This window comes from Brachionichthys hirsutus, chromosome 10, assembly GCF_040956055.1.
Source record: "Brachionichthys hirsutus isolate HB-005 chromosome 10, CSIRO-AGI_Bhir_v1, whole genome shotgun sequence".
NCBI lineage: Eukaryota > Metazoa > Chordata > Actinopteri > Lophiiformes > Brachionichthyidae > Brachionichthys > Brachionichthys hirsutus.
Genome location: NC_090906.1, coordinates 1,702,074 through 1,720,119, shown reverse-complemented (window position 1 = coordinate 1,720,119; position 18,046 = coordinate 1,702,074). Strand labels below are relative to the sequence as shown.

Genomic DNA, 18,046 nt, shown 5'->3' with positions numbered 1-18,046 from the left:
AGTCGGTGGGTTTAGCCCGAATCCGCTAGCATTGTAGCTACCAGAGCTCCGACTGCGATTAAAACGCATCAAATCTGCTGTCTTAGTCGTACAACGAGAAGGTTCTGTTTATTTGTAGCAGCTGTCTGATTTCTCATAATGCCAGCGTGATTTGATGCCGTAAACCTTCCCTGTATTTATTCATGCCGCTGCTGCCTGCCTGCTGCTTGGCCGATGGCTGCGTTGCCACGTTTTACAACAGTCACACATCGTCACATGATGAAACACACTCTCCGGCTGTGTGTTCACTGTCAAGGGGACAAACGCAGTATTTACCCAGAGAATCAGAGCTGAGGATGATGATGATGAGGAGGATGGAGGGAACCGAGCCGAGGAGGAGGAGGAGGAGGAGCTGATGTGTTCTCTGTCTCTGTCCTCTAATTAAAGCCTCAGATAATAAAGTGGTCGAGGGAAGACGAGACAACCAAAGCTTCGGCAGCTCCTCTGGAGGAAAAGGTCAGTGGTTGATTACCTTTAACATGCAGCTTTAGTTTCACACTGAAGATACAAATATCGGTGATTCAAAAAAGTCAGTGATAGAATCATGGTAAATCCAACATTACTGTAGCACAAGATCATTCACAAATCGACCGATTTCTTTTGTGCCGGGGGGGAGGTCACAAGGACTAAAACATTTCTGGCTTTTCGTTGGAAATTATTTGAAAACGGAGCTACAATTGGAGGTTTAGCCTCTTGTTGTAGAAAAACCTTCATTTCCTCATGTGCTTTTTGAATATTTCATTTTCATTTGCTAAAAGCCGGTGTGTCCTACCAAACAGCTTGGAGCTGTTCTGTGAGCACCTCCTCCTCCTCCTCCTCTGCAGTCCCTGTATTGGGTTTCATTCCTGCAGTTCTGACTGAATGAATGCTGATCAATTATTTACAGGGAAGCTGAAGGTCAGCGAAGGAACCCCCCCACCCCCCCCGGAGAGAGCCTTCATCCCCTAAACGGATCCGGACGAGGAGGAAGGTAGGAGCAATCTCCCTCTGATCCAGACCGCGCTGAAATACTGGCCTCTTATTGGCTGAAAGCAGCAACTAAAAGTCAGATTTTATTTAAGCTTTACCGGTAAAATGTTTCCAATTGGTTTGACATAACGGAGGTGAAACAATCGGCACAAATCAAACTAACGTCGTTCTTTGATCCCAGACAATAGAAGCACAGAAATGACTGATTGATTATGCCATCGGTCATTAATTGACTATTTTACTTACCAAGTAGTCTGAGTCATTTTTACTGCGGAACTGTCAGTCGTCTTATCTTTGGTTGTTGCGTTCCAGATTGCAAGTCCTGCAAGTCCAAAAAGAATCTCTTCAAATCTCGATTGATCATTTATCCGCTGCCTAATCGATCAACCTCTGAAAGAATGAGGCACGCGTGCCGGTATTAAATGATCAGGTCCTCTATTGATCATGTTCAAAATGAAGCTAACATTTAGCTAATGGGACATCAAATATGCAATTAAATCTTTACGTCTCTGTCACTCAGACTTGTAAAAACAGATTGTCCTTTCGGTTGGGAAGCAGCAAATAGAAACGATCGTCAGATTCCCTACTTGCAGGATTTTTTTTATTTGAGTCTCTTTCAGAGTGAAAGCAGAGGAGTTCGGCTGCCGTGTGAATGCAGTCTGTACCTTATTTTTTCAGAGAGGTTTTCTCTACCAGTATCAGTTTTAAGATCCCTTTTCTCTTCCTTGCTGGAGGAAATTCTCATCGATGAATAAGCATCTCAACAGCAGCTTGGAGGAAGGCGATCACACGGGATGTGATGTCACATCCGTTGGACGTCAGGTAGCTCGATCCTCCTGCAGGGGTGAACAAGAATGATTTCACTGCAATGGATGATTTGGTTTTACAAATCAACGGCCATGCTAGCATGCTAGCAGCTCAGTGAGCCACACAATAACGGTTTAAGGAGTGCCTGTAATTTCCGTCATAGTACAGAAGGAGTGTATCATGTAATGTATATAACATGCTGTTGCTTGAGGATTGACTCTGCGTATAAATAAAGGTCATTTGAAACAGTTTCTCCTCCGTCGTAACAGTAACAGGTAGCGTGACGCCGCTGCTGCGTTGACGCCCCGAACGCGCGACGGCTCAGACACCGGCAGTCACCGTTGTTCCCAAACCTGAGCTTGAATTTAAACCCTGACCCAAACGGCTCAATAACTTGCACAGGCCCGCTCACCCATCGTGCGGAGAGGCCAAATGAACGGAGAGAGTTTTTCCGGAAAGTTTAGTTAATAATTGAGGGGCTAATTGAGCGAAACGTGGTCTTCATCAGCAAAACAGGGGCGGCACATTCTGAACAAGCTTTTCCGAAGTAATGACTGCATGTTTTCTTCCTCATTTGTCACAGAAACTCCGTGTTCAGGCCCGAGACAAGGATCAGTCAGTTGTTGAGAGACAGACAGACACAGACACAGACAGACAGACAGATAGACAGACAGATAGATGGATGGATGATGACTCCAGAGGAACCTCAACCAACCCAGCTCTGCCTGAAATAGCCTTCATCATGGGATTGAGTCAAGCCTCCAACCACGTCGTTTTGGTGGCTGCTCCGGTAACGCGGAATCATTCGAACACATCTGGCACCTTTCCAACGTCGCTTCTCCCTCCGCCGTCCTGCAGCATCGATGAATCCTACAAGTACGTCTTCCTGCCAGTCTGCTACTCCCTGACCTTCCTCTTCAGCCTCGCGCTCAACTCGGTGGTGTTGCTCCGCTCCTGCCGGCGCCGGGGCGGCTGCTGTGTCGGCGGCAGCCGCCGCTGCAACACCTCCCTGATATACATGGTGAACCTCGCCACGACCGACCTGATGTACGGCCTGTCGCTGCCCTTCCTGGTGGCGAGCTACGTGCTGAGGGACCGCTGGGTGTTCGGGGACTTCATGTGCCGCCTCGTCCGGTTCCTCTTTTACTTCAACCTTTACTGCTCCATCTTCTTCCTCACCTGCATCTCTGTGCACAGGTAGGGTGCTCCGAAACACACTATCCCAAATGAATAGTCACCAAGGAATGCTTTTTTGCCTGCTTGTATGAAGTATGTAGCTTAAAACAGTCAAGTTTCCTTTCAAAGGTCATAAAAACCTCCCCGAATGTGTAGAAAATCTACCAAACAATGAAAATGATGCATCCATTCAGCTCCTACTGTTTGTTTATTAGCAGGATTGCACATAAACTATTTGATTTGATTAAACTTCATTGGTGGACGTGGATCACCATTTTGAATTGATCCAGATTACGCACTTGATAAACTACGTGACAGTTTTTCGCTAACCCTTAGTGTCACTACTTGATGTACGAACCTCCTGCGTTCCATCCTGGGTTTTTTTCTTATTTTTATTTCTCAAATAAAAACAAGGACAAGGTTCGGGATTCAAACTCACCCCTAGTTGTCCATCTACAGGTACCTGGGGATCTGCCATCCAATGAGGACCATCACGCTGGAGAGCAAACGACTGGTGAAGGGAACCTGTGCGTTGGTGTGGGTGGTAGTCTTTGCGCTCACCTGCCCCATCTTCAGGTTCGCACAGACAGGATATGTCAGACGAGGAGGCGGGGGGGTTGTCGAGCCTGAAGGAGGAAGGGAAAGCCTGAACAGTACCGGATCTCTGCTGGAGGACCACCAGGGATACACAAATTGCTGGGATGATGCCATCGATAAGGAATTTGCTGACTATGTCCCATATGGGATAGTCCTCCACCTGTTGGGCTTCTTTGTGCCCTTTGTGATTATCGCCTGGTGCTACTCTCAGGTAGTCAGGACGATATTTCAGAGCCTCCGTTCTCCTCCCAGGTCCATAGAAGATGGCGAGGATGGTTCAGTGGGAGACGGCGCAACAGAAGGAACCAGGGACAGAGAGAGAACCTCGGTCTCCATCTCTGGATCACAGTACTCGCACTATATCCGGCGGCGAAGGAAATCAATCAAAACCATCATAACCATTACGCTGTTGTTTGCGCTGTGTTTCCTGCCTTTCCACGTGACCCGGACACTGTTTCTGCTCCTGAGGCGGGGGCAGCTCGGCGGCTGCAATGTCATGAAGGCCGTCTCCATCTGCTATAAGGTCACCCGGCCCCTGGCATCCTGCAATGCCTGGCTCAACGCCCTCCTCTACTTCCTGACCGGGGATAAGGGCGCCCCTTGCTGCTGGCCAGCAGAAAACACCGTCCGCAGAGATCGCAGGAACAGTTCCCTCTGGTGGCCGCTGAAAATACTGCAAAAAGATGGCCTGGGCGAGGAAGGCCAAGAGGTGGCCGAGAAGGTCCAAAGGATTGTGCACGCGGAAAATGAGTCCAAGTCTTCACGGGTCATCGTCTAGAAGGTTTTAGTTCTAGAAGAATGACGCAGCGATGCAGGTTCCAGAAAATCTACAACAATAAATGTGAGGTAATACACGTATCCATCCGCGACGGCTCTGATTAGTCGTTGGTCGATGGTTTCATTAATACAAAGGAGGTAAAGGAGGAGGCAAGACGTCATGTTCTAAAGCGAGGAAAGCACATCGCTTTATTATTCATCTTGAGGAGTAATCCTCAAATAATCTCATTATCATTACGAAATAATATATACAGTACATTAATCCCAAACCCCTTGTTTTTAATTTTGTTTGAATTTACCGGTATATTATTGCATATATTTTTTTATTCTTGTTTTTTTATTTCCCCTTCTCATTCTTTCCTTCCTTTTGAACGTATATATTTGTGTTAGTGATATTATATCCCTCACTGTTAGATTTCCCTCTATTTTATTCTCTGAAGATGTGAATTTGTTGTGTAATGATGAAGGGTGAGATCTGTACTGTGAGTTTGTCTTTGATCATGTTATGTTAATAAAGTAATAATTTAAAAAAAGGATGCAGTTCACATGAAGACCAAAGAGTGTTGGGGGACAAGTTGAGATGTCTGGAGGAACAAGGATTAGAGTTAAAAGAAATCCTTAGTGAGGTTGTTGCAGCAACAGTGACTGACGTTAAAAATAAATTGTCCCATTGAATTAATGCCTTGAAATTAAAAGAGATTTCATTCTCCCAAGAAACACTGTTTAATTTGCTGCTTAATTCAACGTCCGTGTTGGATGTAGATACTCGAAATATTTGAGAGCATCCTGTGGTGGACTGTCCTCCCACAATGCGAAGGAAACTGCAGACTGAAATAAACATTCACGTCTTTCCACAGGAGGCGCAAGAATCTTAAAGGAAAATTACACCAATTTTATAAAGAGTCCAAGTCGAGATGGAACCAGTGTGCCCAGTTACGCATCAACAGCATACTAATCGTGCCATTTACCCCGTGCTGGAAAAAAGTAACATTCACTGAATCAGCTATTAAAATGTGATGCTTTAAAAAAAGAAGCCTTGCATTTTCAATGTCAGTGGATTTGTACAACCGTACAATCAATCTGCATATTCCTGCTCCAAGTGGACTATTACAGTTTTAGAGCTCAGGGCAGTCCGTCTGTCAGACATAACGTTTTTGACCTGCCTGTTTTTGACCTTCCGTGTCGCAATATGTGAATTAAAGTCTGTCGAGATCAGCTCTCTTTGTCTTCGGCTTCGTTCATGGTTAACTTGTGAATCCGGTCTGTACCAGAAGCGATTAGTCAGCTGAAGGAACACAGTTGGGCCTCTGACACTGCTGATCAGGGGCTATGAAACACAGAAAGAGGCAACTGATCCAACCTAATCTGGTGATGAACTCTTTAAATCATCACATTAAATACTGTCAATATTTCTATAGTGTTCGGGAGAGGGTTTTTTTAAGGTTCTACATTTGAGTGTAATTCAAAATTTCAAGTTATATAATAATACATTTTATTTAATCTCATTTTTTCTGCACTAAAACTGATCAAATGCATGCCTTTGAAGATCACTATAAGCCTACGTCCATGCTAGCAGCTGTGAGTCTGCACATAGCCACACTGGTGCTAAATGCTAACATATGGAACACATACATAGCTAACAATTAGCAGCTAATAATCAGTCATGTATATGATTACATAAAATACACTTCATTGCTAAGATTCCATTGGTATCCTTATTTTAATTTTGATTTATTCTTCTGATTTCTATTTCTATTCCCAACTTGACGCTCCACGATGCTGCTGGAGCCGAGCAGCTCTCTACCATGTTAGCAATGGCGTTAAGATTCTGACGTTTAGCAGGTATTATCTTTACCCTGCTCATTGCCTTGGGTTTAGCATGTAAACACGCTAATATTTGCTCATTTGCATTAAGCATGATGCTTATTAAATTCAAACCAGCCGACATCGTTAGCAAAATTAAGAATGCTAATCATTACCGTTATGCTGAGTCACAGTAAAACTTTAGTACGCTAGCATCTAGCATATTAATTAGTACACGATTAATTTCAGGCTCATTGGCATAATAATAGTTTCACAGGCATCTGAACTTGAACTTTGACCCGCTCTTGCTGCTCGCTGGAGAGCAGGACGATCACAGGGTCTATCATGAGGGGAACATGAATGCGTCAATCACGCATGGTCCCGGTCGGTGCTAGCGCTTCAGAGGTAGAGACATTTGAAGTTGAAGCAGCGCTCCAGGGAGGCGCATCAAAAACTTTCACGGATCTATTTGTTGATCGCCTCCCACTGTGTGTCGCTGGTCAGCTTGTAGTTGGTCATTCGGTAGCGCTGGGGGTGGATCCTCCGCTGCCGCCACACCTCCGTGTATAGACTCTGAACGACGGGCGGCAGCAGCGGGAAGCCTGCGGCGCGAGCTAGCATCTGGCAGTAGCCCCACTGATCCCGTTGGATGTTCAGCAGGTGGCTCTGCTTTACTCCCGAATCCAACTTCTCCTGCAGCTCTCGCCGCACCTCCTCCTCCATCTGGGCCGCCGACGGTAGAGGGACCGACCCGTCCAACACAGCCAGGGCGAACTGGACCTGCAGAGAGGAAGGAGGGCGTCATTGACTACTGATTGATGTTAGCGTATCAATAACAGAAAAAACTTGCTGTTGCTGTTTCTTTTTCTTGATGCTCTTATTTTGACACCAGTGATGGATGATAGTTATTATTAGTTATGCTTCACCTTACGACCTCTTTAGCTCCGCCCATGTTTTTAACCCACTCTGATTACTGGTCTGAATGAGGAAAAAAAAAATGGAATGCTTATAATTTAAAGACATTTCATCTGACCTGACAGTGGAAGTGGGGGAAGGGGCAGATTAGCTTGGTGATGCCGATGAAGAAGAGCGAGGGGAAGGCTGGAGGGACCATGTAGCGGTACAGCGGGGACATCCAATGGTTCCGGATCTCCAGACCCAACTGGGCCGCATCCAGGAATGGATACTTGAAGTTGTACCCGGTGCAGAACAACAGGACGTCCGCCGTGGACACAGAGCCGTCCTGAAACAGGAAGTTGTCGTACGAACATGGCAATCAGTCTAATTTGCATGTACAGGAAGTAGGAGTGGCCTATTGAAGCTAGCGGTCTCTTGCATGTTGCAATAGGGACAAGAGGTCACCTCGAAGCGAAGGCTGCCATCCTCCTCGACTGCCGCCACCGAGGTGGACTGTTGGATCCCGGGAGGGAGAGGGATGGTGAAACAAGGCTGACGGTGACCCAGAGTCACCTGCAGGGAAGGAAAAGGAAAGAAAAGCGGACTGACTGGTTTTAAGAAGGCCTGGTTGATGTACATTCAGGCTTTAAGTGCTGCCGCTGTTCAGATTAATGGAATGGAATGCTTTTATTGTGATGACAATGACAATAAAAGCATTCCATTTCCATTTTGACCAATAACATATTAAGACAGACTAACCACCTTGTGTCTGCATGGAACTCTACTGTAGCAGGAAGCAAACAAGCAAGAACAACAACAGAAACTCAGAACTTGATGAGTGTCAGGCAGAGCTGCAGCGACTGTTTGATACCTGAGCTCCAACTTTGGCCAGTTCGAAGGAAATGTCCAGTCCCGAGGCTTTGGCTCCCAGAACCACCACCGACTGACCCGAGAACGGTTCCGCATACTTATACGAATGACTGTGGAGCACCTTTCCTGCAGGCAGACAGACGACGGGCGTCGGTGTCACCTCCAGTACAAAGGTTAGCATAAAGCGTGCTACCCTAGCTTAGCGTAGAGACTGGAAGAGCAAGGAAGCCGTGAAAAAAAGCCCTATTTCTGATTTACATACTGATAATTATCAATGTTTCACTTAAAAATCATCCTAAATGATCAATTAACCAACGTTATAGTTCGAGACTGAATAACATTAGCAACATAACGCCAGTTTAAGAAAAACCCGTGGACTGTACCTTTAAAGTTCTTGATCCCAGGTATGTCGGGTATATGAGGGTCTGAGTAGTGCCTTAAAAACACAAAATTCAGAGCATTTAAATAAAAACTAAAAGTTAAAAACTCAGTGTAACAAACAAAAATATATTAATCTTGAAGCTGAACTAAAGCAACTTTAACAGGAAGTATGACCAGACAGGATAAGCCGTGAACCCAAGTCCTCAGGAAGTCCTAACTGAACAGCGCCCTCTGCCTGTGGAGGAAGGCAGTCTCTGAAGAAGAGTCGTCTACCCTTCAGTATAGAATCAGTCACATGACAGGAAGCATCAATCAATCGTTTCATACCCCGAGCACACAAACACGCCGTCGAAGGTCTCGGTTTTCTGACAACCTGACGAATCAGATGACGTCACTTCCCACGTTGTCCTCACCTTGTCCCCCTCCGTTGTCTCGACAACAGGCGTAACCCTTTCCACCACCGTGTTGAACTGAGACATAGAGAGAGAGAGAGAGAAAGAAATGACATCGTTCTCCTCCACTGATGGGATGGAAACGACACCGGGCAGGGGAGGAGTCGCAGGACGACTTACCCTAATGTGAGGCCATATGTTGTGGCTGTGGCAGTACCTGTCCAGGTACCTCTGCACCTCCTGATGGGGCAGGAAACTGTCCAGCTCAGGGTCAAATGGGAAATCAGGGAACATCATCACCTCCTTCGGCAGGTTGGTCCTGTCAGGATAGTAGGACTATTCAGAACTTCTGCGACGTTCATTTTCCAAGACACACACACTTCCTGCGACGTACTTGAGGTCTCTGTACATGCTGCTGTGAATCGGATGTCCGTTGTCGTACGTCCCGACGCGTTCATCGTAGCACCAGGTACCGCCGACGTTGTCGGTGAGCTCGAAGACAACCGGCAGAGCGAAGCTATTCGGGCGGGACAGGATGTGTCTGGCAGCGCAGAGTCCCGCCGCCCCAGCACCGATCACCACGACCCGCTGCAGCATCGTCAAAGTCCTGGCAGGAAGTCAAATTGACTGCTGAGATAGGCTCCAGCTTGGCCAGCAACCCGGTGCCGGACAAAGCGGTTGGAAAATGAATGAATGAATGAATGAATGAATGGTTGAAATTCATGTCGAAATGAAATACCTCTATTTATTTTTAAAAAATCAGCAGAAGAAGAAAGAGGAGAAAAGGAGAAGAAGGAGGCGAGGTTGGAGGCAGAGAAGAAAACAATATGTGTTCAAAACGCTTCCCTCCACTTTGACACAGGAAGTGACAGAAAGACACGAACCTCATGAGAAACGCCGACCTAAGCAAACACAAGACGTTTGTTTAGAGCAGCTCTGGACTTTCGAGCCCAAGAACACGTGACCGTTGTGTGAAATGACGCCTCGACTGCGTAGCCGGAAGGGGAGAGGCTTATTACAAACCCACGAACACAGACATCGAATGACACAGACTGGCTGCAGCAGGAGTTCAAGCCAGCCATGCATCTTGGAAGTTGTAGTCGGCGTTGAAGATGGCAGAGGCTAAGCCTGTTTAGGATTCTGTAAAGAAGTCTTTCGGACTACAGTGCTTTGCCATCAACTGCTATAATTACAAGAATGAGAATGTCTCCATGTCGTATGATCTACACTATGCTCGAGGTCAAAGTGCTTTCCTTTATAACTTGGTGGTTTGTGTGCAGTTTTTGTAAAAATGTTGCAGAGATTTATCTGCCAAAAACATAAAGCGTTCACTTCCAGTTATTTGTGATTTGTGTGAATTTACATCCAAGGAAAGCGAAACAAACCTTTGTCTGTTTGATTTGCTGCATGATCTAGTGATACAGATCGCCAATAGATTTTCTAAACACACCAAATGACTCGCTGGCGGATTCTATGACCATGAAGATCAGAGTCGAGGAAGTGACGGAGATTAGTAGCAACAAGAAAATAAAAGCACGCATGAAGTGCCAGTTCTTATGAAACGCAAATAAAAATACAATATATTTCCTTCTATATTATATTTTTATATATTGTATTTTAAACTGTTAGATTTTTTTAATGTGATGTGATACTTGTTAAATCCGTGGCTGCGCACTGAAAATCTTTAAGGCTCGGAGTATTTCTGATTATCTGGTAAAAAAATAAAATATTTTAAGTTTATTTTTAAAATATGCGTAGCTAAAGTTCAAGTGTGTTTTCTCGTGATATTTAATGTTCTAAATTGATTGTTTTTCTGCATTAACATCAAACAACAAGATTATAAATTGATATGAGAGTCTTCCTGCAGACCGACTTGAAATAACCTTTTTTTTTTTTAAAACACAAAAGGCACCAACAAGAAAGACTAACCCCAAATGTCCCTGGGATCAATACAAGTATTTATCAGAACCGGAACTGAAGTCGTAGAAGTGGACCTGAGCATCCTGACCGAATTCCTGCAGGAGGAGTTTCGATTTGTCTTTCTGTGTTCTCGACGGGTTCAGTATTTCATATTAACCGTGTATTTAGTCATTTAGATATTGTGTTGGACTAATCAAGGATCAAAGAGTTCCTGATCGGTCCCGAGAGGCGGATCTGCGGTTAGTTAATAATATTAACCCCCAGACGGACGTGACGTTCATCAATAAATAAATAAATACAGATATCCGTTCTTACCGTTTTGCCCCGTCGGTTCTCTTCCGCTCTGGTTCGCCGACCAGGTCGCAGCGGGAGTCAGTCCGTCTCAGTCCCGTTAGATTTATAAAAGAGCTGCCGGTGGAGTAAAGACAAAACAGACACAAACAACTTCCGCCTGGATTCCTTCAGAATAAAAGAGCCTCAGGCGTTTAAATAATAAAACGATTCAATCATAAACATCTCACAGAAAATTGTGAATGAAAATAGCGAAATATACATTTAAATATAAATTTATTGTAATGTTCTAAAAATCGGCCAATGATCAATCAGGTTTGTGTTTCTTAATTTTGTGTACAATAATAATAAATAAAAAAAGGGATTAGCCCAGTTCTTCGGGTTCACTTCATAAAGTTTTCCTGCTAAATGAACGATGTTCCCTTAAAGTCGAGTAAAAACCGTCTCGGTACTTTATGCCCGGCTAGCTGCTGATCATCATCGTGCAGTTCCGTCATGAAAACTCTCGATGCTGGTTCCTGTTCCTGTAAATGGAACATCGTTCATCACATACCCGAAAGAAAAGGAAATGTAAAAGCTTAAACGTCAGACGTTTATTAAACATGAAAGTAGATTTAGGCAAAATCCAGTAATGCGAGTTCAATCTTTCCTCAGCTTGATATTCTGCAGCTCGGAACCCTCAAACGTTTTACATCCTCAACAGACGTGCTAGAAGATTCAAACGAGTCACACAACACGAAAAGCATCACGGGACGAAAGAGGTCCAGTTTGTGACCTAAAAGCTGGGAGACGACATCCGTCGCCTCACGGCAGGAAGGTTGTGGGTTTGAGTCCCGGCTTGGGGCGGTTGTGTGAGCCGTGCCGTTGCGGTTCCCTCCTGGCCCAAACACATGTAGAGCAGGTGAAACGGATTCTAAATGACTGTAATAGTTCAGTTTGGGCAGGAAGTCACATGTCGTACCCTGATGATGTCACCGTTTCAAGAATGAGTAGCTCTGCCTGACAACCGAAAACTTTTCCACAGCGACTCTGAGCCGCCGCGTGTCAATAATTAACTCCCATATAAGGGCCCAGACTGATAAAGCATTTGGCGTCTGACCCATTGATTAGCCTGTTTCTGCTGACCTGCGCTGCGCTAACACGGATACCGACAGCGCTGCAAAAACACCACAATCAATACAAGCTGATCGTAAACCTTTCAAGCACAGCACAGGGTGAAAAACATGTCGCTCTCATACAGTGTTCAAAAAGTCCAGCCTGGCCCGCGAGCCTCTGGGAGCAGTCCTCCTCCTCCTCCGACCGCTGGTGACATCATCACTTGGCGACGGGGTTGCCGTGCGGCGGCGGCTGCTGCGGCTGCTGCTCGGCCAGCGCCTGCTGCAGCCGGGTCCGCTTCCTGGAGTAGTGCTGCCAGTGCAGCAGCTGCTGCTCGTCGATGAACTTGGCGCACTGAGCGTTGACCAGCTCCTTCCGGAAGTGTTCGTACTGCAGCAGCTCCAGCATGTGCAGGCAGTGAGGATACCTGGGGGGGGGGGGGGGGAATGCAATTTAGCGCTCGTCCTGCGGTACCAGGCGGTCACAGAGTCTGTCCACGTACAGAAATGTCTCGACATACGAGTACAACTCGCTCCTGGACCGAGCTCGGATGTCATTTTTCCCATATAAAATAACTGAAAACTATTTAATCCGTTTTGGCCGTTTAAAAACACTTGGATCAATGCTAATAATGGAATTATTTTAATTTGCTATATATATATATATATATACAAACACACACAATATAATAAATAATATACCGTTTTATGGTAATATAAAATATGGTTTTATGAGTTTTACCTTGAAGACAGACGTAGCGGCTAACAGCGGTGTATAGTGAGAGGGGGGGGGGGGGGGGAGTAATTGTACCTTCCACAAAGAAAGCAAGTAGGAAGGATGGCAGTGAGAAGAAGAGACGCATGATGATGATGATGATGATGGAGATTAAATTATCGATCAACGTGACCGCGGTGTCCGTAAGTGATGGGACACGCCAGTACGAGCGGAGAACATCGACGATCCTCAAACCGAAGGACGCCATCGGGAACACGAAGCCTTCCGGAGGCAGGACTAGTACGTCTAAGTTCAGGTAAGAGTACGTGTAAAGTACAATTAGTACTGTATTAAGTGTTACGTTGTGTCCCCTCCGCCGCCATTCGTCTGTCTCGAAGCTAAAACTCGCAATAAAACCACATTTAATTTATATTACAGTAATATATCATGCATTATATCATTGTGCGTGTATCTATACAGCAATTTAAAAAGTTACTCGCGTTGATTTCAGCATTTTTAGACGCCAGAGTTACGAGCTCAGTCCAGGAACGAGTTATTATTACTAAAAGCTCCTCATCAGCATTGATCCTGATAAGAATGCAGGTGAAATATTATCCTGGTGCATTCAGCGAATGTAAAGTTCTAGTAACACGTCCTCTCTGAAGCGTCCTTTGTCCTGCTGGATCTGGAGACCAGCGGAGTGAGAAAAGAACAGCGTGCAGTGAAAGAGGTTCCGAGTGTCCTACTTGAGGAACCTGGCGTATTCGGGCTCCTTCCAGTACAGCAGGTACTTCAGGTAGTTGATGAAGGGTCTCTCCTTCAGGACGCCCCTCTGAGCCAGAACTGGAGACACAAACAGACATTTGAAAATGCTTTTCAGAAGTGCGTAAAACGCTGCTTTAGTGACGCAGACGGTTCGACCCGACACGCCGTCCACGCCGGTTTAAAATGTCGCCCGACTCACAGTTCAGGTAGTTGGGGTTAGCCAGACACTGGACGAACTCCAGCTCCGACTGGAAACGGTTCCTCGCCTGCTCCTCTGCACAGAAACACAGCGACATTCAGCAACGACACAAAGTAACAAATAAACAGCGTATTGTTTACGAGCTTTATTGTTTACGATATAAAACCACGAAGAACGTCTGCTTAGAAACGTAGCGGAGCCTTTTAACGCATTTGTGTAGAAACTGAAACCTTTAAAGTGAAGCTAGCAAGCTAATCCTATCTTTTTGTGTTTATTAACTTTACTAACAAAATCTGACATTACATAGTCTCCAAAACAACAACACCAAATTGCAAAGAGAGAAATGGCAAATTGAGTATGTTAAATAAAAAAAATAAATGTTAAACTATTTCAATATCACTTGATTTTTTTTAGGCGTATTGATGTATACAAGAACAGAAAATACAAAAACAGAACAAGCCAGGGTGTGAATTTATCATTAATATTATAACAAATAACATTACTTTAGTACAAATTGTTTACAGTCTTTTGATTAAACGAGTCGTTTAGGATCTTCATGTAAAAGAGTGTCACTCTAAAAGTGGGTAAATGTTGGTCTCTGCTATGTTTGCATTTGTGAAGATAAACATTTTGATAGAACTAATAAATGAATACTAATATATCTTTATGTTTGCCGCAAATGCAGAAAACATAATTTCCCCACTTAAGAATAAAGTCTTCGTGTACATTTCTGTTTATGAAGCTGCAAAAGTCCTTCCAGAAGGCGCTGAACTGTTCCACAAAAGGAGCAACTAACTTCAACATAAAGTGGTTACCAGGATGATAAATACTTACGGATGATTTCAAATGACACATATTTCTTTCATCTTGTTCGTTAAGAGATTTAACAACCCCCCCCCCCCAAAAAAAATATCACTTACTAATTGGTTCCAATATGATACAACATGAGGAATAGATATAGATTATTTCTGAAACAACGCACGGATATTCTTATCACAGTTTTCGTTATGAGATAAACAGATTTGTCCTATTTCAGAGTTGAATACATTTGTGAGGATCAGAGAGCTGTAATGTCCAGCATTATAAGAACACCTGAGGGGATCGCATCCAAACGGGAAGCATACTGTTCAGCTGTAATTGGAAATCAATAGGCAAGAATTCTGAATGTCATCAATTGTTCAATGCTATTAAAAAGTTGACCGACCAATACAATCCGTTTCTCTACCCAATCGTCAAAATATAAACATTTGTTTTTATACAAGACGCTGTTATTATTCCAAATGATGTATTTATGTGATGAAAAATTATAAATTAGGGATTATGCTAATAAGACTTGTTCGTGGAACGATGATAGTTTATCTAAATTGTTGTAATTACATTCTAAAATACAATTTAAGACAGCCAACCTAGAAATATGTGGTGAGTTATTACGTTTCAAGCTAGTCCTAGCAACTAATGTAGTTCGCCTTTAAAGCACGTCACAAACCTGTTTCCATGACGCCGGCTAGAGAAAGACGAGCCCCTGAAAACAACAATTCTTATCTAAATGAAAATACTAAATGTTCTAATAAAAAACGGAGAACAAAAGCCCTTTTTTAACCATTGGTTTTTGTTGCTTTTAAATCATCCCCAAGCCGTAGTTGCCAGAAACGAGTCCTGTGTTTCCGACATTTACGTCGCTTTACGGCTGCCGCTATTGAGATTGTGGCCACCAGGGGGAGGCATTTAACAAAATAAAACAGAATCAGAACGAGTTCAAGCGTTCTAAAAAGATGAAAACCCTCCATACTTAGTTACTTCAATTGATATAACGTATACTTTTCTATGTTGCTTGGTAAATTCTCATTATTGTGATTTTTCACTTGATACATATAATTATTTAGGTGCAATAATTTAAAACTGTATTCATTGATTTTTATTTTCCTCTTGTTAAATAGTATAAACAAACTTCGAAATGATTTAGGTTTGTATTTTATATGTATGTTGGCGTTTTATTTAACCAGGTAAGTTCATTTAGAATGAATTCTGTTTTGCAACTTGGACCTAAGTTGCATGTTTTTAGTTGTGGGAGGAAGCCGGAGAACCCGGAGAACTCGCAGAGAACCCACTCAGACACGGGGAGAACATGCAAACTCCTCACAGAAATCACGCAAGTCGGACTTGAACTTGCTATTGACTTTGTCAACGTGCTACCCATTGACTTCATTTTTAAATATGGTATTCTTAAATTTCATTGTAGGATGTGTTTTTCTTCAACAACACCTTTGATGTGTGGAGTTCTTCACTTTATATAGAACATTACGCAGTGTATATAAACATGAATTATATATTTTATACATATACAGTATGCAGTGTTGTGAAAGTAACTAAAGTAACTAGTAACTTAAAGTAATAATATTACTTTTTACCAGTAACAAGTAGTGTAACTTGCAAATTATTATGAAAAGACTTCCCAATAAATTGACCAATGGAGAAGTGAGGCCTGTGACCTGCAGGGAAGGTTCCATCGTAGAGCAACCTTTCACGATATTGTGGAGTTTGTTGAGAGGCAGGTTAAGATCGCAAGTGACCCTGTCTTTGGGGATATTCAAGATTCGCCTGTAACTGGAAGAAAAGAGGCTAGAACTGTAACATCCTGGTCTGATACAAACCCTCGAGGTAGTAGTTTTCCCATCACTGTAGCACCTGTTGAAAGGAAAGTGGAGTCTGTGAACAAAAAAGAAAAGAACTTGCCTGAAAGGGCGTGCTTGTATTGTGGGGCTGGACATAGTTTGGATGTTTGCCTTTTGTTGGATAAAAGAACGCAGGAGGAAAAGATGTCTTTTTTGAAGGAAAACAGGATGTGTTTTGGCTGTCTGTGCATTGGGCACATGAGCAGAGACTGCAGAAAACGTTTGATGTGTAGAATAGGCAATCTGAAACACCCCACATTGTTGCATGTCCAGTCCAAAACAAAGCAAACACGTTCTACGCAGACTAATGGTGGCTACGAAGGGGCCAGAAAAGGCCTGTTCAGTCCAGTGGCTTAACTGGGGCCGGCAAACGGGACTGCGCTCTGTCTATCCTGCATGTGCAGGTGAAGAGCAAGAGAGGACATGAGACTCTGGCCACTAATGGGTTCTTGGATCCGGGAAGTACTGCTTCGTTTTGCACTGAACGTCTCATGAACCGGCTTAACCTCCCCGGAAGGAAGACCGAGATTCTCCTCAAAACAATGGGGCAAGAGGAAGTTGTGGACAGCGACATGTTGGTGGATTTGGAAGTAGCTGCCTTGGAATCCAACCACGTTTGTGATTTTGCCTGAGATCTTCACACAGAAGAGCACGCCTGTCCACCGGTGGTTATATTCCGCAAGCGAAAGACCTCCAACGCTGGCCACATCTGAGGCACGTACAGATACCTGAGGTCAACGCGGATGTGGATCTGCTTCTTGGCACCAACGTACCTCAGGCGCTGGAGCCCTGGGAGGTGGTCCGTGGAGTGAATGGAGGCCCTTACGCTACCAAGACCATCCTGGGATGGACGGTGAATGGTATTAATGGTGAATGGCATTATCATAAACGCAGGACCGCAGGATAAGCAGGATACACCAGACGTGGTGATGAAACATCGAAAGATTGCATTGGCACAACGAGCTATTTAGCGACAATCAATACAACAGCAGAAAAGTAAGTCCTCGAGCCGTTCTAACTGCGATCTGGAGCAAATAAATATGTCAAGGCCTGTGCAACGTACTGCGTGCGCGTCTTCAATGTTTTAACCCCCTCGACTTAGCCCACCGTGGCGTTTGGGTTCATTTTGATTTATACGCCACAACACTTAGAAAAGAAAAGTAAAAAAACAGTAAAAACAAGCGGTGAATTTGTGGACATGGGGCTTTGAAAGGGTGGGTTTGAGAAACTTGCAACCCCCCCTGCAGCCCTGAAGAGCTTCGGTGGAGCCAAACCTGGGCCAGCAGGTCAACCTGAGATTAAATTCTGAAAAATTCATAGGTCAGGGCAGAGAATATGAGATCTGCCTTCCTCTTAGCTACAAGGCTGTTCACTGACTATAACTATTCAGCTATTTCAGAGAGGAATATATGGAGAGGGGAATTCACAGAGCTGTCAATAAGCAGTGTCAGAGCTATAGGTTTAATGCAAAGCTGTTGCTCCTCAAACTATCAAAAAACAAGAAAACAAACACACAAAATATAATAATAATAAAAAAATGTTTTATTTAAAGGCGCCTTTGTCAGCACAAGGACACACACACACACACACAACAATAACATATATAGAATAAGAAATAGAAATGAATAAGAAATAAATTCAGAAAGCTATATAGTTGGATTCACCATCTCTTTTTAATGGAT

General features: G+C 44.0%; 3 protein-coding genes across 3 annotated transcripts; 1 reads left to right on the top strand and 2 right to left on the bottom strand.

Moving 5' to 3' along the window:
* Positions 1 to 2,557: 2,557 nt before the first annotated feature.
* Positions 2,558 to 5,571, top strand: LOC137900601 (P2Y purinoceptor 3-like). The gene is made up of 2 exons (XM_068744717.1): positions 2,558 to 3,012; positions 3,451 to 5,571. Exons 1-2 carry the CDS (start codon positions 2,558 to 2,560, stop codon positions 4,364 to 4,366), a joined length of 1,371 nt encoding a protein of 456 aa, XP_068600818.1. The 3' UTR covers positions 4,367 to 5,571.
* Positions 5,572 to 6,633: 1,062 nt separating this feature from the next.
* Positions 6,634 to 9,305, bottom strand: LOC137900173 (uncharacterized). Its single transcript, XM_068744234.1, has 8 exons — positions 9,103 to 9,305; positions 8,889 to 9,027; positions 8,644 to 8,786; positions 8,319 to 8,371; positions 7,937 to 8,061; positions 7,531 to 7,638; positions 7,202 to 7,411; positions 6,634 to 6,948 (listed from the first exon to the last, which is right to left on the bottom strand). The coding sequence occupies exons 1-8, from the start codon at positions 9,303 to 9,305 to the stop codon at positions 6,634 to 6,636; spliced, it is 1,296 nt and encodes a 431-aa protein (XP_068600335.1).
* A 2,182-nt stretch (positions 9,306 to 11,487) lies between these two features.
* Positions 11,488 to 15,322, bottom strand: med31 (mediator complex subunit 31). Its single transcript, XM_068744749.1, has 4 exons — positions 15,179 to 15,322; positions 13,693 to 13,767; positions 13,475 to 13,571; positions 11,488 to 12,441 (listed from the first exon to the last, which is right to left on the bottom strand). Exons 1-4 carry the CDS (start codon positions 15,186 to 15,188, stop codon positions 12,234 to 12,236), a joined length of 390 nt encoding a protein of 129 aa, XP_068600850.1. The 5' UTR covers positions 15,189 to 15,322; the 3' UTR covers positions 11,488 to 12,233.
* Positions 15,323 to 18,046: the final 2,724 nt, after the last annotated feature.

Coding starts and splice junctions, on each gene's coding strand:
- LOC137900601 (XM_068744717.1), top strand. CDS start 2,558: ATGGGATTGAGTCAAGCCTCCAACCACGTCGTTTTGGTGGCTGCTCCG. Junction 3,013..3,450: donor ACCTGCATCTCTGTGCACAG/GTAGGGTGCTCC, acceptor GTCCATCTACAG/GTACCTGGGGATCTGCCATC.
- LOC137900173 (XM_068744234.1), bottom strand. CDS start 9,305: ATGCTGCAGCGGGTCGTGGTGATCGGTGCTGGGGCGGCGGGACTCTGC. Junction 8,372..8,643: donor GGCGTGTTTGTGTGCTCGGG/GTATGAAACGAT, acceptor TGTGTTTTTAAG/GCACTACTCAGACCCTCATA. Junction 7,412..7,530: donor ATGGCAGCCTTCGCTTCGAG/GTGACCTCTTGT, acceptor TTCCTGTTTCAG/GACGGCTCTGTGTCCACGGC.
- med31 (XM_068744749.1), bottom strand. Junction 13,572..13,692: donor TAACCCCAACTACCTGAACT/GTGAGTCGGGCG, acceptor TTGTGTCTCCAG/TTCTGGCTCAGAGGGGCGTC. Junction 12,442..13,474: donor GAATACGCCAGGTTCCTCAA/GTAGGACACTCG, acceptor CCCCCCCCCCAG/GTATCCTCACTGCCTGCACA.